The following is a 22,134-nucleotide window of genomic DNA, read 5'->3' as shown; positions in this document are numbered from 1 at the left end:
GAAAACGTTAAAAACAGCTTGCTTGCCAAGCCTTACTTGACTTAGTGAGAATCGCATAGTAGAGCAGTATTTTTAAATACGTTTTGTGTGTATGTATGTATGCATACGAATACACTCACACAAACTTGTAACTATACCATAAAAAAGACATAGTTAAATTTATATTACTAACCAGTTTTGTCCTCCGCAAAAACAGTGGCCATGGTCTATTGAAAATGTTTCCTTCTCCTTTCTTCAAGACGCCGCCTCCTTCTGCTCCAGAGTAGCAGCTGCCGCCTCCTCCCATAATGCAGCCGCTCCCTCTTTGTTTAAGCTGCCGTCTCCTGCGGTCGTGGTAAAGCATATGATGTATGCTAGAATTCATGAGAATCGAGTAGAAAGGAGCATACATACATACATACATACATACATACATACATACATACATACATACATACATACATACATACATACATACATACATACATACATACATAATACATACATACATACATACATACATACATACATACATACATACATACATACATACATACATACATACATACATACATACATACATACATACATACATACATACATACCTACATACCTACATACCTACATACCTACATACCTACATACCTACATACCTACATACATACGCACATACCTCCACGCCTCCTGGTTCGCCCCCTTGGTGCTCCTCCGGGTCCTCTGCTACCAGCGTTGAAGCCGCCTGCGCCTAACTTATGATGTGAAACCTGTAAACCTTACTTACATTTTTGAGAATCGAGGAGGAGGGCGGCTTCAATAAATACGTTTTTCTTATATAAATTGGCCGCGCAACAGGACAAATTTGCCTGCTATTGGTATTTCATAAGACAATTAAGATGCACACATACATGCACACATGCATGCACACATATATACATACATACATACATACATACATATTTACACACATATATACATGGCAATATTATTCTTGTGTAGTATGTTAAATGGAATCGTTTATACTTATATTCCATTTATATTTCTAATTACTTAAAAGTCGCACGAAGATTAATCGGAAAAGAATTTTAGATTTGAAGGGTAACAGATCAATTTGGTAGTTCTTTAAGCTGTTAGTTTCCAGACTTAATTATATGCACGTTCCAGCTAATATTATTGAAACGAATTAAAGCTATTTCCTAAATTTGATATTTTTTGATATAAACTAGAAAGAGTTTCGATTGAGCAGCTGATAATAGCTAGATAAAGCAGTCCCTCAAAAAGTATATATATATATATATATACTTGATCAGGCAATTCGAAAGTCTTTCTCTTTCTCTCTACCGACTTTTCTCACAGACAGTAAATCTATCGTAAGTCTTACGTAACGTATTACTATATCATAGAAACATTTTGTTGCACACGACAATCCTGATTCATTTACCAGATCTCTAAGCCAAACTTGGAAGAGACGAAGTTATCCAAGTTTTTTCAAATCTGATCAGCTTATCGCATTGTTTGATCATAAGCTATAAAGAGAGAGAGAGAGAGAGAGAGAGAGAGAGATAGCAGAAAGTCCTTCGGACTTGTTTAAAAGCTTTAACATCTAAAGTATATCAGACAAGGGCAGCTAATCCTTGGGTTTTTCCTTAATGCAAATGTAACTTAAGATTATAAAACATATGAAATCTGATATTTAAACAGATTATCGTCAACTTTATTTAAACTTAACGCTTGGTAATTGTTGGAGGTCAGCGTAATGAACCTAAAACTGGGAACATGGCGACACATTCCAACTAGATGGACTAAGGACTAAGGACTAACTGGCTGGCATTTCACAGGAACTGAGTGGATGATGGCGGGCGGGCGGGCTGCGGGCTGCGGGCGGGCTAGGCAAACGGATGCAGGCCCAGCTGATGAAAGATGGTCGGCTCAATTGGCGGTACCTGCTTGTCCTCGTGCAGCTGCAGCAGCTTAAAGATGCCGGTGCCAATGCCCGCCGGCATGCCCAAGATGATGCGCTCCGAGACGCCATTGATGGCATCCGTCTGGCCATAGTAGGCGGCATCGAACAGATGATCCGCCGTCTTCTCAAACTGCCAACGAGAGAAACACGCATATGAATAACTATAGAAAAGCTGGCAAAGATTCCATCTTACCGATGCCAAATTGAAGACACTCTCGCGCATCTTGGCCAGGCCGTGTCGCGTGATGCCCAGCACCTCGCCGCGTGCGGTCATCTGGCTGGCCAGCAGCATGATGTGCCGCCAATCGACGCTCATGCCGTGACCCTCCATCACATCGGTGATTTCGCTCATGATGATTGTGCGCGCCGCCTCAATGCCCAGCGTCTGATAGATCTCGCAGATGTTGTTGCTGCGCGTCCGTTCGCCCACAACGCCATATGTGGCGATCACCTCGCGCAGGCCGTAGCCCTCGATGCACAGCTTATAGGTGGGCGGCTGATGGGCATCGTCCACGGCAATGACGGCGCGCGCTATATTGGGCAGGCCGGCAACGACCACGTTCTGTATGGTGGTCGCCAGACGGGCCAGTTCCGCATTGATGGTGGCATTGCGTGTCGCCTCGACGCGCACCATAATGCGCGACTTCTTGGGCACGGCGTGCAGCTGGCCGGGCTTGATGCGCAGCCGCGACTTCAGTATGCTGCACATGATGCTGTCCAGATCGATGTGCAGGCCGAGCACCTTGATGCGCGCCGCATCGATGCCAATGACCAGATGGCAGCTTTGCGGTCCGCAGACCAGCTCCACATAGGAGGAGAGTTCACCCAGCGTTGTCTTCTCGATGCGCGCCTTCACCTGGCGCGCGAACTCCATGCTCGTATTGTTGCGCAGCTCGGCTGTTATTATTGGCGTCGAGATCGTCTTGGTCGCATTGATGATCTCCACAATGCGCGGCACGCCCTGTGTGATGTTCATCGAGGCGACGCCAGCGAAATGGAACGTCTTCAGCGTCATCTGTGTGCCCGGCTCGCCTATGCTCTGAGCCGCAATGGCGCCAACTGCGGTGCCCGGCTCGCTGACGGCACGATTGTAGCGATCATTGATCCGGCGCAGAAACTCCAGCAGCTGTTCCCGGCTGAGGCATTCGATCTGGTTGCACAGCGATCTGTGCTTCGGTCCGTACTGCTGCTGCAGCTGGCCAATTCGCTTTGCAATGTTCTTCAGGTGCGCGCTGTGGAAACAAAGAAGGGTTCTCACTCAAATCTCGACCATTTATCGCGCAGCTGACTTACGTTATGTCCAGCTTGAAGTCGAGACGCGCCTCCGCAAACTCCGGCTGCTTGAGCAGCGTTTCCGCCACGCCCAGAATCTCGTCGGCTTCCAGCGGCTGCTGCTGCTCGACGCAGGGTAGCTGGGCGCGCAGATTATCGTATTGATGGTTCAGGTCGACGGGCTTGTTGCGCGTCTCCATCGAAACGGGATCGAGTCCGTCGCCGCCGTAAATGGTGTCGACCATTTCATTGATGGCGTTGCGCACGGTGCCATCGTAGTGCACCACCAGATCCTCCAGACACTTGACCAGGCGACGCTGCAAATAGCCCGTCTCTGCGGTTTTCACAGCCGTATCAACGAGACCCTCGCGTCCGGCCATTGTGTGGAAGAAGAACTCGGTGGGCGTCAATCCCGAATAGAAGCTGTTCTGCACGAAGCCACGGGCGGCGGGTATGGCAGCTGCAACAAATCAAATGGCGACGAGTAGTCAATATCGAGTGACGAATATAAACTAAATATAACGAGTGTCGAGTGGTATGTCAATAAAGTTATAAGACATGCAACGAATTACAAGTTAGATGTAACGAGTGACGAGTAACTTGGGAAAAGTGACGAGTGACGATAAGTAGCCACAAGACAAAAGTAACGAGTGATTAACAACGAGTGATATATATATAAGTAACAAGTCATAAAGGATCAATAGCTAGCTAAAGGAGCGAGGAGAGACGACGAAAGGAAGAGTAGCAGGGGACAAGTATGAAGTAACGAGTGACGAGTAACTTGGGAAAAGTGACGATAAGTAGCCACAAGACAAACGAGTGATATTTATATAAGTAACAAGACATATAGGATCAATAGCTAGCTAAAGGAGAGAGGAGAGACGACCAAAGGAAGAGTAGCAGGTGATAAGATAAAAAGTAACGAGTAACGAGTAACTTAGAGCGAGTTGTACTTACAGTGCCTATCGAAGTGCGGCAGAGCGCGATTCTCAAAGCCGTTGGGCACACGCTTGCCACTGATAGCCTGCTGGCCGACACATGCGATCATCTGGGAGATGTTAATGTTGGAGCCCTTGGAGCCGCTCAGCGCCATAATCAGAGCACTATTCGTCGGATGCAGTTCGGCAAAGCAGGTCTTGGCCGCCTGCTCACGTATGCCGGACAGCTCGCGCAGCATAACCGCCTCGAGAGTCTCAGCGGGCGTGCAGCCCGGCTGGCACTGGAGGGTGCCCGCCTTCAGTTTCTCGATGTACTCGTTGCACTTGGCATAGCCGCGCTCCAAGAGGATCTGCTTGTGATGCAGCAGCTTCTCGCTGGGCGTTACATCGCTGATGCCAAAGGAGAAACCACGATTCTGTATGAAATACGAGGCGATCTGCAAGCACACAAAACGAAAAGAGTTTATTATTGTTAATAGTCTTTGGTGAATTCCCAGTACTTGTTCAAATTAAAGCCCAATAACAAGGCCGTTAAGTCACGTCATGGTTAAAGCCAGCAGTAATTCTGGCGAAAGTCATCCAGCCAGATTCTGATAAACCAACGCACACAGTGGACGGGCCGTAGGTGCGCGAGGAGCTGGTGTTTAGCACGTAAATAATTCGTTGTATGGCATTTAATTGTTTGGAACAAGCGACAGGCAGGTGAGCTAATTAAATTACACTCGACTGCCAAATTGCGGCTACACAAGAATTCTTTTCTCGCTCTGAAGCATTCACGCGCTCGCCACGAAGTATTTCGCTTTTCGTTTCCGCTTTGCGCGTCATTCGTAAACGTTTCGTTCGAACTGAAGCAGCGAGAGTTGAAATATATGCCAAACGCTTAAATAGATCGTGTTATTTCAAGTTTCTTGCGCTCCAAAGCTGAGTTGTCCATCATTAAGGCAGCTGAACAAGGTTGCAGCCATGTTCGAATCCCAGACAAGTGCGTTTCGGTTGTGATTGTCACATAATATAGATAAATATAACTATACCCTAGTGACAATAGCGTATTATGCTGTTAACGACACGACTCTGGGACACGGCATGGGATTCGAGCCTAGATGGGGCAGCAGCTGAGAAGTTAGGCGGGATACTCAATATATATTCAAGCAGCAGATCAAAGTGGCAACAAAACATATTTGAAGCCAAAAACGCAACTGAATTATGTTGTCTAGTGTAGCAGAGCAAGCGCATCGCGTTATCAGTGATAAGAGCTAACCAGGTTGGACAAAAGGAATTGCCAAGAGACCGAGAGAGAGAGAGAGAGAGAGGAGAGAGGGAGAGCAGAGGGCAAAGTTAGTTTAAGCAGCTGACAGCGACGCCGGCAGCGACGCCGGCAGCGACGCCGGCACAGACAGTGGAACAGAATTGGCGTGTGAGTAATTAATCTTATCGAGCTGCGAGACGCGAGCTGGCCAAATAACAAGAACACGACGGGCCGTGTTAATAACAAATTGTACAGAAAGCAGGTGATCATCGGTAGAGGGGAGCGGGGGCGGGGGCGGGGGCGTGGCAGAGTGGGCATGCATGCAGGCAGCATATAATTGTGCAAATCAAAGCAAAGCAACGCAGACGAAGCCGAGCAACAAACGCGCGCACAGAAAAAAAAAAAAGTATGAAAATTGTTCGTAAGATTAAACGCAGCTTGAAAGGATTGGGCCACGGCGTCGAGTGCACAATGCTGGCGGCGCTGCTGCTGCTGGAATCTGTGCTGCCGGCGCTGGCAGCGCCCGCAGCCGAACAATTGGATATTGTAGGTGTTGCCCTTGCTCTAAAGGATTATCACATACATTGATGCGCATTCGTACATTTACAGCAGGGACGCATCATATCGGGCCAGCGCGCAGCGGTCGGACAGTTTCCATGGCAGGTGATACTGAAGCGCGACGAATGGGATGATCTGCTGTGCGGCGGTTCGATCATCTCGAGCAGCTGGGTGCTCACCGCCGGCCATTGTGCCTATGGCCGGGATTCGTTGTATCTGGTCTTTGGCAGCGTCGAGCTGAACGCAGAGCAGGCGCTAAATATGACGGCCACCGAGCTGTTTGTGCATCCCAATTACAATGACAAGATGAACAACGATGTGGCCCTGGTGCAGCTGCCCCAGCCGTTAATCTTCACCAGCAGCATACAGCCCATACAGCTGGTGTCCAGCACGCAGGCGGGCAACAGCTATGTGGGCAGCCAGGCGACCATTGCGGGCTTCGGCCTGATCGATGACGAGTATCTGGACTATTCGCAGCAGCTGCTGTATGCCCAGGTGCAGATCATTGCCAACGACAAGTGCCTGACCATATTCGGTGCCGGCGTCGTCCTCGACTCGACCATCTGTGCGGAGGGCTATGCGGGCAGCAATATGTCCACCTGCAGCGGTGACTCCGGCGGACCGCTTATCGTCTACAGCAGCAATCTTGGCGCCTGGATACAGATTGGCATCAATTCGTTTGTGGCCGAGGATCAGTGCACCGCCGGCTATCCGTCGGGCTATGTGCGCATCACTTCGTTCCTGGACTATATCGCAGAGACGACGGGCCTGACACTTAGCTAAAGCGAAAGATTTCATGCATGCGATATTCTGTTCTATTTTTGATCCATTTCCTACTGTTTCGCAAATAAAGCGCAAATGTTCCACTCGAATAAACCAAAAACGAATTCCCCAACACAGATAAGATAGACGAGCCCCTCCCCTCCCCGCCCCCCTCCCTGCCTGCCCCCTTTGCCCTGCCACTAACCAACCCGGCTCATCCATTATATATATGATTTCTACGTGCCTTGTGGCAAAGAATTCTAGAACAATTTAGCTTTATCTTCAAGTCTCTTCTTATCGAGTTATCGTTATCGTTATCGTTATTCTCATCGACTGCGCCAAGGGCCCAGTTCCGGTTGTCAGTTCAGCAGCAACAGGCGATTCTTTACGCTAGACTGTCATTGACATCAAGCCATATGAAGTTATCGCTTTTCATTTGCGCTCCTCAATTGATCGATAGCGATTAATCAATTGATAGCAAGCAGAATTTTGAATTGTTTTCAAATGACTTGTGATGCCTAAGATGATCGATAGTAAGATGATCGATGCCAAGATTATCGATACAAATGTTATCGAACGATTAGCTGAGCTAGCATTTCCTCATCCGAGGCTTAAATTTATTTTATCGATATCGATATCAATATCACTTTTGTCGTTTTCTCTTGCTTCTCATGAGCGCCTTGTTATCGCGGGCTATCGTTATCGTTTTCTTATTTGATTGCGTACCGTTTTGACAGTTTCATATTTGCTTTACTTTAAACCAAGGCTTAAATAAACTTGTTATCGAAACCGTGTTATCGAGTGTACACAACGGACATATTTGCGCTCGACTAAGCACTTTCGATATTAGGAAAACGTCAAGGCTTAAACTGTTTGAGAATTATAAGCGGACATAAATGGAGTAGACAATCCATATGTGACTCTGTGCTGTAAGCCTTAGAAGTGGGCACGGGCAAAGACTCTCGACATGATATCCTACTATAATATCCTGATAAAATACATATATATGCCCGATCTAATTATGATAAAAAGCTTTATGTATGGGCGAACTACTCATATGGCAGCGTACTCTGCTGTTAACAAAATTTCTCTTTTATTTTAGCAGCTTGTTAAGGTTCGCAGTTGCCTCGTTTAGTTGGGATAAATAAATAAACAAAATGTTCAACCAATTGTTGGCAGCTTTAACATGAAAATCGGGGTAAGAAGGCAGAAATAGGCGCCCTCTTCTTTGCCAAACAGACAAACGGACATGACTTAAATGACTCGGCAGTTGATTTTGTTCAAAATGTGTATACAATGCAGCTCCAATGTCTTCTAAGGCCCACTGCAAGGCCAGAAGAAATGTTATCACATGGGTTAAAGGGAGAAAGAGAGAGAGAGAGAGCGAGAGAGTGAGATTCATACGCACCCTGGCCAGACGCCACATGGCTTTGGTGGCAAAGGCCTCACCAAAGTCGCGCAACAGCAAATAGAAGATGCACTGCTTGGTGCCGGAGCCCATGGTCGCCTTGTCCATGGTGCCGCACATCAGTTCCGAGTTGCGTATGTGAATCCCTGAAAGAGACGAACAGAAGTTAGAGAAAACACTCGAAATATAGACAAGCTGCATACGCACAGGAATCGTTGGCGCACAAATCCATATTGCCGGCATAGTTGCGACCCTTGTTGACCATGTTGAGGCGCACATTGGAGTCATCGTTGGGCCGCATCAGCAGGCTGAACAGTTGTTTGCCCGTCCAAAGGCGACGCGGCTTCCAAATGGCCGGCGGCGGCATTTGGATGCGCATTGTGGAATCCTCGTTGGCCAGAAAGCAGGCGGCCAGCTGCATGGCCTCCTCCTTGGTGAGAAACACCTCCTTCTGGGTGAGCAGATAGCCGCCCGTTATGAAATCCTGTGTGGCCGCAATCAAAATCTCGCCGTTTTTCGGCGTCACCAGATTCGATTGATTGCCCATTAGGATTAGGGCCTCGGCGCGTGCCTCCTCCGTTTGCGGCAGATGGAGATTCATCTCGTCGCCATCGAAGTCCGCATTGTAGGGCGTGCAGGCGCACTCATTGAAACGGAACGTGCGCTGCGGCTGCACCTTGGCGCGATGGCACATGATCGACATCTTGTGCAGCGAGGGCTGACGATTGAAGAGCACAATGTCGTCGTCGCGCAAATGGCGCTCCACAATGTCGCCGCACTTGAGCTCCTGGGCGACTTTCTCGCGATTGCCATAGGCCAGGTATTTCTTGAAACTGGAGCCGCGCTGCTGCACATAGTTGGCGCCCGGATGCATGCTGGGTCCGTTGCGCACCAGCTGCTTCATTTGCCGTATATTGGCCGGATTCACGCGTTCCGGATACGTGAGTATCTTGGCCACGCGCACCGGCACGCCCACCTGATTGATCATCAGATTGGGATCCGGTGAGATGACAGTGCGACCGCTAAAGTCCACACGCTTGCCGGACAGATTGCCACGGAAACGGCCCTGTTTGCCCTTCAGGCGCTGCACAATGCCGCGCGTCGTCTTCTTCGGCGCCATATTCAAGGGTATGCCGCTGATCTCGCTATGGAAATAGAGCGCCACGTGCAGTTGCAGAAAGTCCCAGTCCTCGTGTATGAGCTCGATCTTGCCGCCGGTGGCCATGTGACGCTGTATCACATCGTTAATCAATAGAATTTCGCTTTGCTTCATTGTGAGATCATCCTCGGTGGTGCCGGCCTTCACCTCCGACAGTACCGATGGCCGTATGCAGGCGGGCGGCACAAAGACGCGCGTGACTATCAAATGTTTCGGATGGGCTCCGCGCGAGCACATGCCCAGCAGCGCCACATCGCTTTGGGGTATCTGCTCGAACAGATCGAGCACCATGAGCGGTGTTAGCTCCTCGGCGGCGCTGTAGTTGCTCAGCGTTAGGTTCAGATCCCGATTGAGCTCCGTGGAGCGCAGCATCTGGTCCATGTGGCTGGTGAAGACGGCATCCTTTTTGCGCCCCTTGTACGGATCGTGCAGGATTTTGAGCAGACCGGGTCCTTTCTTGACGCCACCATTGGCAGCACCGCAATGCGGACATTTGGTCACCTTCTTGGCCTTGGCCAGCATCTGCGAGTGCAGCGCCTTTTTGCCCAAATACGAGAAATTCGGATTGTGCAGCTTCTTCTCAAATGCGGCACGATCCTCAGCCTTTAGCATAACATGTGCGCACGTCTTGCATATCATTTGCAGTATATTGATGGTGGACCGAAAGTGTCCAATATGAAAGACGGGCAGAGCCAAATCCAAATACCCAAAATGCCCGATGCACTCGTTCAGGCCCTGGCCGCACGTCTCGCATAGCGCATCCTTTGTGCTGATGCCCATGCGGCGATCCAGGACGCCATAGGGCACCGGCTGCCGTTGTGCCTGGTACAGATTCTTCGATATGATGCGCACCAGCGACTCCTGCTGGATCTCATCCGCGCCGCTAATGCCGAACTGCACATGTGAGCTGTGCCCGCAAAATGCAGAACGTAAAAGAAAAGAAAGATTACAAATTGCAATTTAGACTAATTGGCAGCTACTTACATTTTCTTGTTTAGCGCCGAGGCGCGAAACTGCTCCTTGGGCATGGCGTCAATTTAATGCAACAGCGTGTTTATCTCTCAGCAAACAAACAATCAGAAATATTCAGTTTTTTAAACCATATGACAACACGCTGCCGGCGACCAGGCCGAAAGTATCGCAAATGAGTACAGAGTATCGATACTTGACTAAAATTGTAGTGCCTAAATGTAGCTATAGGTGGAACATATGGCGCTTACAATTAGTCAAAGGGTTTATGCTATAATCGCTTTGGCTAGGCTAATAATTTGTAATTTTAAACTCGATCTATGTAAATAAACAATAAGTTTGCATTTACTAAACGAGTTGTTGGCTCAGGATTTATATCCTACGCTTGCACGGTCACACTTTGCATCATCTGGCGGCAAAAACAATAACAATCGACCCATGGGCGATGCTGATCCTCGACGTAGCAGCCATGATGTATCTCTACCTAGAATACATTTGCCGCATATAATTTGTTTATATTTAATTAAGTTAATTTCAAACAACACGCAGTGCTTGAGCTTAACGGTAGATGATCATTTCGATATACTTTTACCACTTGTGTTATCTTCCATGTCTATTGTGAATCATTTGAAAATAACTTGCGACATACTTCTAGATTACTAAGTTGCTAATGCCTACCCTTCCTTAGCTGCCTAGTTAAATTATAAACTGTAGTTTATTACTATTATTGAACTATTACTATTGATTTCAATATTCTTAATGATTGCTTTCGAATAACAACACTCGATGTCGATCCCTATGCGATGCATCGATGCCTTTAAAACTAAAGTTTTTCAACTGATCTATCGATAGTTTGTTACTTTCTGTACATCACTAATAGTGCACAGCAGTTTGTAGTCGTATCTCCGTGGAAAATCAGTTGCAATTCGCATTATAAACCCATATATAAAAGCCAACGTTCTATGCAATCATTGTATTGAAGATCTGTATTTGTTTGCGATATATAAACAAAGGTAAAAATATGAATGCAAAGTGGCAGACACAACCTCAAAAAAAAAAAAAATGGTTAAATGGCGTGGCTGCTTTCATTGTGCATGCACATGTGTGTGTGTGCTAGTGAGTGTATGTGTGTGTGCACTACAAATTAAAATTACGTGCACTGTTGGCGTTATATCTTGTCGACTTTTTAACTTTTTCGAAAGGGCCTTCCCCTAAGCAAGTGGCAAGTGAACTATCTATAAAGATAACGAGTCAATAACAATTTCGCAAATACACGAAACACACGCACAAATATTGCCGTTTTAACTATGTATGTGTGCGTGATTTTGCAAAACGTTTTAAGTATTATTTTGTAGAGGAATATCCCAAACGTTTTTATATTTTTAGTGTACTGCGCACGTTTCGTTTCATTTCGTTGTTCGTAAAGCAACAACAACAAATTGATCGGGACACACACACACACACACATGCGCAAAGCTCGCTCGCACGCACACTGAAAGAAAGACAACAGCAAGTTAACAGCTGAGGAATGCCCCCTGTTAACATTTGGCCATTAACATTTGCATACTGTTTAGCATTTTTGCATCATTGATGACAATGCAGTCGAAAATATTTGTGATTGTTGTATTTTGATTTTGATGAGCGTAAACAAACAAGTACATAATATATATTTCAATTTCATTTCAGAGTCTTTGCAGCAGCTGCACAAGCGAACAACAACAATTAACCAAAAGCAATTCGCGTGGTTTAGCGCTGCCAGCGGCCATCGCAAAACGCGAAGCGATTTTTTACAGTTGCGCAAAATTCTCACGTGGCAAAAAAAAAGAAGAAGAAGAAAAACAAAGGCACTATAAACAATTACGGTTAACCAGCATATATAAACACCTCTCTCTCTATATATATATATATATATATCTTCGTATATATATTTCTATATATCATCGATCCCAATCACAACAAAAGCGAGCAGGCATCTGTGTGGACGAAAGAGAGAGAAAGAGAGAGAGAGAGAGAGAGCGAGAGAGACCCAAAAGCCTCAAATCGTAACGTTGAGAATTTGAAACGTGTGTTGAGAGGAGAGAAGATTTTCTTCATACACTTCCTTATCTAATTCGTGAGATTGCATTGCGCACCCCAAGCAGGGGAAACATAATATCTTATATGACTTTTGAAAGATTAAGTGGTAAGTACCTTCAATTGGCCCCAGCACACGAGATGCATGTGTGCATACACACAGATCCATATACTATTATTAATTCCGGACCATTATATTGTTAAGCCAAGTATAGTAAATTAAGTTATGCAAGTGTTCAGTCTGAACAGGCGCGTCCTCTGCTAAAGGGCTTTCTTAGACCAGGAGTAGGGTGTCTGGCAGGATCAAGCAGGACCCAAAAGAAAGTAATTTCTTAGAGTTTTAATTGCTTAGCTAAAAATGATTAATATAAATGAAAATTACAAGGAAATGCAACTCCTTTTTTTTGATCAATCTTAGGTTAAAACTTAGAAACTGCTAAGGGGCATACATACTAATTTTGCCATCACTGTAGCCTTCGCCTTAATCTGACAGCTGCCGCCTCCTTTTGTTGCCCGAACAAAAGTCAATTTACGGCGAATTTAAATTGATTCAAGCCTTATTTACTTTATCGTACAAGCCTATGCGTATACCTGGAATTTTCCATATATTTATATATATATATATATATAGAGCATATGTTTATCTGTATGCTGCACTTGATTCCGTAATCGGAACTATTTGCTTATATTTATTTATCTCGATCGCATGGCTCAAGGTTTTTATTCGCCTTGGCATATGCTGGAACTATTTATAAACATCAACTGTGTGTGCGTGTGTGTGTGTGTGTGTGTGGGCGTGTGTGTGTGTGTGTGCTGCACTTGCAGGCTTTATTTCATTTTAATTAGAAAGCCTCTTTCAAATTTTCTTTTATATGTATATATTTTCTGTTTAATGAGCCAAACGAAATCTGAGGCATATTCCAGCAACAATAATAGAAAAATGTTCCAGTCTTTTCTTGCGCATCGCGCCTACGCAATTGAAGATCATGAACGTGAACATCATTATCATGCGACGTGTACTTTTCTTTCATTTCTTCTTCCCATGCATATACGCACACGCACACAGGCCTGTCGCTATGCGTGTGTGTGTGTGTACTGTTGTTGTGGTCTGTTAATGTGCGCATGCCGTAACCGATTGACACACACACACACGCACACAGACATACATGTTTTTGCTACTGTTAATTAACAGCGCGCTGTTAATCGTATGTTTGAAGTGAAACAAACCGCAATTGTTATTATTATATTTTGCTCGAAAACACAATGCGCAATCAATCCCTGGCCCCTCCCACTCCCCCCCCCCCCCCCCCCTCCCCTCTCGCGATGCCGCGGCACCCTTCTAAATGCCCAGTTTGGCTACCAATTCCACTTGAATTTTATAGCAGACAATTTTGGCTTTAATACCCATTAAAATTGTTTGAAATGGGGTCGTTGCATATACAAGCGAAGCTATCGCATGAATGCAGATCTGATTGATTTGAAACAAATAGAGACTTATTTAGCTTGTCATAATCTTGACTTCTTTCGGATTTGATCTAGAATATTTAACAGAATGTCATACGGAGTCTAGAGTATCTACTAGTCATGCACTTGTTAATTTTTGATGCTTCGTGGAACTCTCCTTCGAACTCTGCATTTCGTACAGGATATCTATGTAGTTGAGCAGTACTTTTGGGTACTTCAAATCCAACTTGTTTTTGTTGTGTTGTTTCTTTTTGTTTCTCTCCTCGTCTACTGTTTCTTGTTTGCCATTTTGCAAAACAATAACAAAAGCACTGATAAAAGTGAAAAGAAAAAAAAAACCAGTTTATGGCATTGCTCGAACAGGGTATCATCAGCATTGCGACTGCAAACTCGCTCGCTCTAGGTCGCGCATTCGCTTGCGATCTATTCTGCATTTGCGTGTCCGTTTCTTGTGTTCGCACAGTGAAACCAACCTAAATGCGCAGAGCACCAGAACGACTGCCTGCATTTAAATACAGTAGAGACTCTAACAACGAACAGATTGACAAGAAATCAACGATAATTGTTGAATTTAATTAAAGGGCACCGGGTATGATAAGTATCGTAATATTATAGCTGCCATAGGCTCAGCAGTAGAGTTGTTTTCGTTTAGTTCAGACCAAGTTCGATTGAACGAATCATGAAAATGAACTACTAAACTTATTCAGTGATTAGTGAACAGTCAGTCGTTCATGAACGGTGCATTCTTGATACGCGTTCAGTCGTTCATGAACGTTGCATGCAACTCAGCAGTTCAGTCGTTCCTGAACGATACATTCTTTTGAGAACTGAACATTTCTTAATAAACATAAAATATAGCGGAATTTTAAATGCACTTTTGATTTGACTGCATAACTGAACCAAGCGAATTGTTCATGACCGACTGAATAGCTGAACGATTGAACTTGAACTAAATGAACGTTCTAGTTCACGGCCAGAAAATGAACGAGTGAACTTATTCAGCAAATTGAACTAGAAATTCCCACTCTACTCAGTATTCTATGCTATGTGGAGATTTTTGCATTTACAAGTTTCACTGTGCTTCTTATGAACTTTGAACTGCTTTATATAACATACCATATCAATTAGTTACCAGAGAGATCGCTCGAAAACGTTCTTCTTTTTTTATACCCTGAACCCATTGAAAATGGGTATAAGGGTAAATTGTATTTGTGCGAAACCCAAATGTATGTAACAGGCAGAAGGAAGCATCTCCGACCCCATAAAGTATATATATTCTTGATCAGCATCAATCGATCTAGCCATGTCCGTCTGTCTGAGAGACCTGTCTAGAGACCTGAAATAGATGTAGGTGCTCCTAGTTCCCGTGCAGCTCGAGTTTGTTTCCGATAATCGATAACTTGCCCCGTTTCCAAGCAATCGATAAAAATCGATATCGATATCCTGTTTCCTGGGCAATTTTGGTATATAATAGGAGCTAGAGTCAGCAAACTAGACATATAGCTTCTAGAATAGAATATATATATGCATTTGATGTTGAAGGAAGAGGGTGCAGGGTATTCCCTAGTCGGGTGCTCCCGACTAGAACCTCATGAATTTTGGATAATTTTCAAGCTATTTCTAGCTGTATTTTTCTATGAATATTTTATAATTTTTAAAAGCTATTTCTAGCTACTTTTTCTTTGCGTCTTTAGGGGTTTTTGATCATTTTCAAGCTATTTCTAGCTACTTTTGCCTTGTAAACTCAAGAGTTTCGGATAATTTAAAAGCGATTTAAAGCGAATTGTTTCTACGTAACTTGTGGCAACGTTTTGTTGCGTTGTCACGTTGTGCAACATATTTTATTGACGCACTTACCTAACGTTTCTTGTTGTTGTTGTAAAAAAAAATAAAGCGAGGCACGCGGCAACAGGCATAAGCCTGTTGTCTATCTACGCAAAACCAAGCCTCCCCCTCACCCCCCTCAACCCTCACCCCCTGCGCCCTGCCCACGCAGCAACATCTGTTTACGCAAAACGTATCCCCAGCCACATTTGTTGACGTAAATCCGCAAAGATTTTCTCGAATTATGCGACTGGGCTTGCATTCGCTGCTGCTGCTGCTTCTTCTTCTTCTTCTTGCATTTGCGCTTGTTAAGGGAAATTAATTGATTTCCGTGAAATACTGTAAGGCAATTTAATTGAGTAACTTTGATTTCATTTTAATTGAATACACGATTCGCCTTTTCAATCTCGCTAAAAGAAACGCGCGATAACGAGAAATCTGCTGCAACAATTGCAGCTATATACATATATACATATATATATATATAAGTATATATATAGATATAGATATTGTTGCACATGAAAGCTGCCATCGCAAATTGCATTTGTCATGCGATTCTAGAAATAAATTGAGAAAAAAACGAAAGAAAAGACTCTTCATGCTTATTCAAGTGCAGTTAAGTACACCCCCCCCCCTCCCCCCCCCCCCCCCCCCCCTCCCTCGCCTTCCCTCCTAAAGGGGAATACCTAGTAACTTGTGCTCCATTAAAGTCTGGTCTATTGATGTTCCAAATGGGAATCCCTTTAAGAAATTCGTTAATTGACGCACTTTAAACTAAGTTTTTAAACAAATCTCTTTAGAATTTCGCTAAAGTCCGAGATTTTGACAAAAAACCTTAAATTGTTCATAAAGGCACAGAGAAGAGCCCATAATCTTATTTAAATCTTGTTTAAAGCCAACCTCTTTGAGATCTTAATATCATAAATAGAAGCTATATTTCATAAATAAATATACATATTTGTGCATCTCAGTATTTGTTTGTTAGCAAAGAAAAGTCGCTGGTTCAAATCAGTGTCTCGCCTTTCGAATTTTAAAAGATATTATGATAGTATAGTATCATAATATTTCTATAATTTTACAGACTTTCATTAAACTTATGTTGAAATTTGTAAATTTTCATTGAAACGATAAAAGCGCATTATTCCAAAAACATTTCTGCCAAAATCAATTCATGCAAATTCATAAATCATGCAAAATAATGCTATTGATTACTTGCGTGCGTTTCCAGGGTATACAAAGGTTGGGCAGTGCCTGCCAATCGCAAGCAGTTCAGCTCCAGTTCATTTATTTGCGCTGCAAGTGACACGCGCTCAGCTTCCATACAAATGCTGCTCTCTTGCTCTCAGCTGTTTACAGTGCAGCCAGCAGCAGCAGCAGCAGCGCAGTCACGTTTTTCTGCCTCTGCCGTCTCCCTCTCTCTCGCTCTCGCTCGCAGCTGTTCAGAGTGCAGCAACAGCAGCTTTCGCTGTTGCTGAGGCTTTCGCTCTCGCTTGCACGCACGCACGCACGTCTATGCAGTTTACATGTGTATTAAGCTCCTGCGTGCGCCCACGCTCTTTCGTCTCACTTCCCCTCCCCCCCTCTCTCTCTCTCTCTCACTGTGTCTCTCTCAGTTCGTCACGTTGCACATTGCGTGATCTGCAGTTAGGCTGTTATTGTTTCTGCTGCTGACATTTCGGCTATTTTTCGTTTGTTTTATCAAGCGTTTTGTTGCTGCCTACTTTGCGGCTGGCCCAAAAAAAACACAAAACATAATTTGCAAATACGTCGCTCTGCTGGCGCCTAACATATGCTTAAATTGACCTCAAATGCGCTGCAGAGTTGCATTTAATTGTGGTGGGTGTGTGTGTGGGCAGGTGGTGGGTTGCTTGGTGGTGGATTGGTGGGTTTCTTTCAAACATCTGTTTTGTTGTTGCAGGGCCATGGCACATGCGCAGTTATGCTCGAGCTGCTGCTGCTGCTGCTGCTGCTGTGTTCCATCCCCGCCAGGAGCATGTCACACACACACACACACACACACACAGTGACAGGACTTGTGCTCTTTCAGCATCGCCGAGTCAACAGTCAGTCAGCCAGTCCGTTAGTTTATTCGTCAGCGTTAAGCCCATCGCAAGTTTTTGACTTTTCTTTTGCCACGACTTGTTCGCGTTACGTGAAAAATTTTCCACGCATTTTGTCTGGGAAAAACCAGCATAAAATTGTATTTGAAGCAGCTACAACAATTATATATGATATATATATATATATCTAAGCGCCACGCCCCCAAATAGCCATAGTCGCAAATTTGGCACAAGAGAAATAAAGACCAGAGACCGTTGTCCGTGCCAATTGGCATTGTAATTATTGGATTTTATCGAGCGAGCGTGTGTGTGTGTGTGTGTGTGTGTGTGTGTGTGTGTGTGAAATGGAGTCCTAGCTGTTGTTGTTGTTGTTGTAATTGTTGCTGCTTTTCATTTACAATCGAAATTACATATGTGCATGTACACACACACACACACACACATATGTATTGTGCGTGTGTGTGTGTGTGTGTCTGCCATATGTATTTGAGTTTCGATTTTGGTTTTGTTTTACATTGAGTTTTCATATTTTTTCCAATCAATTCAATTGCATAGCATCATTTTATTATATATATAGTTTTTCAAATGTGACACACCAAATTTGGTCCAATAAATCAGCAGAAGAGCAGAAAATACACAGTTAAGAGTAAAACACACGGGCCACACACGCACGGGCGCGCATCATCAAAGAATCATCGATGAAACGCATAACGATTAATCAATTTATCGATATCGACGAAGCGGCAGCAGCAGCAGCAGCAGCACAACAGCATCCTTCAAGAACTAAACGAACTACAACAACAGCAACAACAGCAACAACAACAACAGAATTGATCGTTCAGATCGATTAAAGGGTATTGTTCAGGTCGAGGTCGTACTCGGGGCCTCGCGTTCGCTCGCGCACACACACACACACACAAAACACTTTGTCGTGCGTTTTTTTTGTTTTTGTTTTTTGTTCGTTGTTTGTTGTCTCTTTGCCAGCATTGGCACACGCTTTGACACGTGTGTTGAATCTTGGTGTTATTTCATTTGTCCATTAATGCCAACTACTCTTTATCGTTGTTATTTTCCTAATTTCGTGTTGCCCCGTCGGACCGATCGAACGTTGATGTTAACGTGTCGCTTGCAACGTGACGATACCGATAACGATAACGATACCGATACCGATACCAATTGCACACAAATAACCAACAATTTCAAATCGCTGGCATATCGAAAACAGAACATAACGCAAACAATTGCAGCCAACAGCAACAATAACAGCAGTAATAACAGTAACAACAGTAACAGTAAACGTAAACATAACCGTAACAGTAACCATAACAGTGTGACCCACTGTAACTGCAAGAATAACATTAACAGATTTGCAGAGAGTGCAAACAGAACTGTTAACAAGAAGAAGATCCTGTTAGCCACTGTGGTGTGTGTGCCAACTGCCTGGGTAAACGACATCAACCTGACGCCGCCCAAGCAATCGAAGTTGTCGTTGACGTTGACGTGGACGTTGCCATTGCCATTGCAATTTCTGGCCGCGCTCGTTCAGCTCCTGCTCGTGACAACGAACCATAAAAGCGAGCTGCATCATATGCTGTGCGATTTAACCATCCAGCGACATACTGTGGCCATTACCTATGACCTCAGCCTCAGCGGTGAGTTCCATAGTTTTTCAACACACAACAGTTGAAATCCTTTTCCACCAACCAACCAGCACACACCAAACCCACCACACCCACCCACTACTGCATTAACATAGCGAGAGAGCCGAGCAGCTCTGTGGTGAGTTTTCGTTCTTGCTTGTGTTGCACTCTTCTTCGTCAAGTTGCTTCAATCAGTTCTTCAATAATCGGCTAACAGAATAGTTAAGGAGCGCGTCTCGACTACTGTTGAGCTGTTTTCGAATTCAAAAGTAGCAAAGTTTTCAAATATTGTTTCAAGTGTGGAAACTCAAAGAAGTTGGTAAAGTGATGTCAATTAAAACAGTTTTTAGTTTCGTTAACTGTTAATTAACATAGCAAAGAGAAGAGCAGCTGTGCGGCTTTTATTGTTGCTCAATTAACAGTATAGTTAAGGAATGCAACTCTGCTGCTGCTGCTGTTAAGTTTACATATGGAAGATCCAGTGTAACATTTGCTGTTAATACGACTCGCCTCTGTCTGGCTTATCGAATAGCTTGGCTTTTAGTTGAGCATTTTTGAACTTTCTCGATAGAAAATTAACTTGCTCGTATATTTGAACGTATATATATTTCATATTTCTACCGTTGAATCGATTAGGCACTGTGTTTTCATTTTTTTTTGTAAGAAATAAACCGAATTTTGACATAGCTGTCATTAAGAGGCTTGGTCCGAGAGAGTAGCAGCTATAGAAAACTCAATCCAGGCATTCAATTTTGAAATTATTCGATATATAAACAGCGAAATTCTCAGTGTAAATCTCAAATTTGCAGTGACTGGCACATACTACTCTCTGTCTCTCTTGCCCGTTGATGAACGAGAAATGCAAATGCAAATGCAATTCAAATTGGCCGTGAAATCAAGATAACTTTATTCAAATAACATAACATATAAAACATATATATATATATATATATAGCTATAGCTATATATATTTATTTATATACATTTCGACTAGATAGCGAAGCGTTAACAATATTTTTGATGTGGTCTAACTTTTGGTTAAGCTTTGCTTCAAAATTACTGCGTATAAAAAGAAGAAGAGAGAGCCGATGCTAGCAGCTCCATTAAGCTCTCGATGAGGCGGCATTGAAAGGCTGGCGTAAGAGCGAGCAACCGATCGATCGTTCTAGCCCCCAACATCCACACCCTTCCCCCTCCCAACCAACCAACCTATAACAAACCCAACCCAACATCCAAACAACTCGAAGATCAAGCTAGTTTCAAGATTCCAAAGCAAAGCAAAGCAAACCATTGCGGCTCAGTCCAGTTGTCCAGTGTACTTAGTTGTGTCGAAGTGGGTTACCAATGTTTACTTGCTATGCACCGTTCCGAAAGCTGGCCTAACTGTATACCTATGTGGGTAAGCCAATAAGGACACTGTCTGGGGGCACGCTCATACCCAACAGGTCGACACCATATACATGCATCTTTTATGCTGATCGTTTCAACTGTATTCGTATACTAATCGATTCTCTTGGTATATTTGCAGAAACACCAGCAAAAAAAGGCGCACCTCCAATTCCACAAAAACGGAGTAAAGGCTTCGAACTGTGCATGAATTCAAAGAGGCGAACTATAAGTCATCGGTAAGCTATAGTCTATATTATAAGTATGTTCCATCTAATTACGCTTGACGGTCACGGCTCTGTGAAATAGGTCACACGTGCACACAGGACGCGCAGCTGCTATTGATTAGTAGCTGTAGCTGTATCTGTGCGTGTGTGTGTGTGTGTTTGCCTTGGAAACTTAAAGCACGCAATTATGCCTGAAATTAGCATATAAATCAAGTTGAAATTCATCTAACATTGCGTTTTAACAGCGCTTGTCTGTTGCAAGTCACACTTCGTCATATTAATGAGAAATGCATTTAACATAAGCTGGTAGACAGCTTTAAAACTAATTTAACATGCGCCTTAACATTTGTCTGTCTGTAAAAACCTAACATTGCTGTTAGCTACAGTCCATTCGCCTCTCATCAATGTTAAACGTAAATATACTTAAACGTTGTAGTTCACCATAAATAAGTTGTCTAAGCGAGCCGAGATACGCAGCCCAGTCTAGTCTTAGCATAAATTATGTTAAACCTCAGTTAACATAATTATGTTAAACTACAGTTAACATAGCCACAGTTAATATGTGTTGTCGCATATTGAAATTAACTTAACATATGTTATTTTGCGCTGCCACTTAACATCAGCACTGTTAACTACAGTTTGTGTATGTTGCTAACAGACAGTTGTCTGTTAGTTAGCATGCTGTTGCGCACTAACAGCTGGCGTGCCAAATGTTAGCTGAAATCTGTTAAGCTAACATGTTAAGCTGTTAAGCACAATTTCTGCTCTTATCACACTAATCGTATGGCATTTTCTGCATTTTGCAGGACTTCAAGTAACAGACATCGGAAGTTACAGCCGTTCAGGTACACGTGAGCCAACCATTGTACCGTTCCAATAGTTTTTTATTAAACATACAACAACAACAACAACAAAAAACACAAAAATCCAAAAAAATTAAAAACAAAAAAAAACCAACAAAAAAAAACAACAACACTAATAGCTAAGACTATGCCAGATATATAGACAGCATATATATACTATACAGTAAAGCCCGCACTACAAACGAATAGAAGGGGATAGGAGACGGCAGAAAGAAACACACAACTACACAGAAAACAACAAAAAAAAAAAACACCACAAATCCAAATCAACTTAGAGACGTGGAGGAGTGAAGGAAGACTGGAAGCCCAGAGAAACTCTAGACAAAGAGGTTCCCAAAACATAAAC

At 43.9% G+C, this 22,134-nt stretch overlaps 3 protein-coding genes across 7 annotated transcripts; 2 read left to right on the top strand and 1 right to left on the bottom strand.

Annotated features, from left to right (window-relative positions):
- Positions 1 to 1,695: 1,695 nt before the first annotated feature.
- LOC115768303 (DNA-directed RNA polymerase III subunit RPC1) lies at positions 1,696 to 10,403 on the bottom strand. The gene is made up of 7 exons (XM_030712847.1): positions 10,267 to 10,403; positions 8,331 to 10,189; positions 8,124 to 8,269; positions 4,169 to 4,586; positions 3,233 to 3,671; positions 2,133 to 3,171; positions 1,696 to 2,069 (listed from the first exon to the last, which is right to left on the bottom strand). Exons 1-7 carry the CDS (start codon positions 10,308 to 10,310, stop codon positions 1,863 to 1,865), a joined length of 4,152 nt encoding a protein of 1,383 aa, XP_030568707.1. The 5' UTR covers positions 10,311 to 10,403; the 3' UTR covers positions 1,696 to 1,862.
- LOC115768304 (brachyurin) lies at positions 5,753 to 6,831 on the top strand. The gene is made up of 2 exons (XM_030712848.1): positions 5,753 to 5,941; positions 6,005 to 6,831. The coding sequence occupies exons 1-2, from the start codon at positions 5,804 to 5,806 to the stop codon at positions 6,734 to 6,736; spliced, it is 870 nt and encodes a 289-aa protein (XP_030568708.1). The 5' UTR covers positions 5,753 to 5,803; the 3' UTR covers positions 6,737 to 6,831.
- A 738-nt stretch (positions 10,404 to 11,141) lies between the features above and the next one.
- LOC115768329 (myb-like protein W) lies at positions 11,142 to 22,054 on the top strand. Of its 5 annotated transcripts, XM_030712888.1 has the most exons (4): positions 11,142 to 11,264; positions 11,938 to 12,433; positions 20,841 to 20,937; positions 21,732 to 22,054. In XM_030712888.1, the coding sequence occupies exons 2-4, from the start codon at positions 12,412 to 12,414 to the stop codon at positions 21,778 to 21,780; spliced, it is 168 nt and encodes a 55-aa protein (XP_030568748.1). In that variant the 5' UTR covers positions 11,142 to 11,264; positions 11,938 to 12,411; the 3' UTR covers positions 21,781 to 22,054. The 5 variants fall into 5 exon arrangements, 3 of the variants coding, with proteins under 3 accessions (XP_030568748.1, XP_030568747.1, XP_030568746.1); XR_004018508.1 differs by lacking the exons at positions 11,142 to 11,264; positions 11,938 to 12,433; positions 21,732 to 22,054 and adding exons at positions 18,222 to 19,324; positions 20,356 to 20,711 and having other exon boundaries at positions 20,841 to 20,922; XR_004018507.1 differs by lacking the exons at positions 11,142 to 11,264; positions 11,938 to 12,433; positions 21,732 to 22,054 and adding exons at positions 18,222 to 19,324; positions 20,307 to 20,711 and having other exon boundaries at positions 20,841 to 20,922.
- Positions 22,055 to 22,134: the final 80 nt, after the last annotated feature.

This window comes from Drosophila novamexicana, unplaced genomic scaffold (genome assembly GCF_003285875.2).
Source record: "Drosophila novamexicana strain 15010-1031.04,08,12 unplaced genomic scaffold, DnovRS2.1 tig00001752-arrow-arrow-pilon, whole genome shotgun sequence".
Taxonomy (NCBI): domain Eukaryota; kingdom Metazoa; phylum Arthropoda; class Insecta; order Diptera; family Drosophilidae; genus Drosophila; species Drosophila novamexicana.
The sequence above is the reverse complement of the archived record's forward strand: the minus strand, read 5'-3'. Positions and strand labels throughout refer to the sequence as shown.

What these genes read in the sequence shown, in the direction of transcription:
- LOC115768303 (XM_030712847.1), bottom strand. Translation starts at nt 10,310, where the DNA reads ATGCCCAAGGAGCAGTTTCGCGCCTCGGCGCTAAACAAGAAAAT. An exon ending in TTTGTGCGCCAACGATTCCT is followed by an intron (nt 8,270 to 8,330) that starts GTGCGTATGCAG and finishes CGTCTCTTTCAG; the next exon opens with GGATTCACATACGCAACTCG. An exon ending in CCATGTGGCGTCTGGCCAGG is followed by an intron (nt 4,587 to 8,123) that starts GTGCGTATGAAT and finishes GTGTGCTTGCAG; the next exon opens with ATCGCCTCGTATTTCATACA.
- LOC115768329 (XM_030712886.1), top strand. Translation starts at nt 18,715, where the DNA reads ATGCCAACTACTCTTTATCGTTGTTATTTTCCTAATTTCGTGTTGCCC. An exon ending in CTATGACCTCAGCCTCAGCG is followed by an intron (nt 19,325 to 20,840) that starts GTGAGTTCCATA and finishes GTATATTTGCAG; the next exon opens with AAACACCAGCAAAAAAAGGC. An exon ending in AGGCGAACTATAAGTCATCG is followed by an intron (nt 20,938 to 21,731) that starts GTAAGCTATAGT and finishes TGCATTTTGCAG; the next exon opens with GACTTCAAGTAACAGACATC.
- LOC115768304 (XM_030712848.1), top strand. Translation starts at nt 5,804, where the DNA reads ATGAAAATTGTTCGTAAGATTAAACGCAGCTTGAAAGGATTGGGCCAC. An exon ending in CAGCCGAACAATTGGATATT is followed by an intron (nt 5,942 to 6,004) that starts GTAGGTGTTGCC and finishes GTACATTTACAG; the next exon opens with CAGGGACGCATCATATCGGG.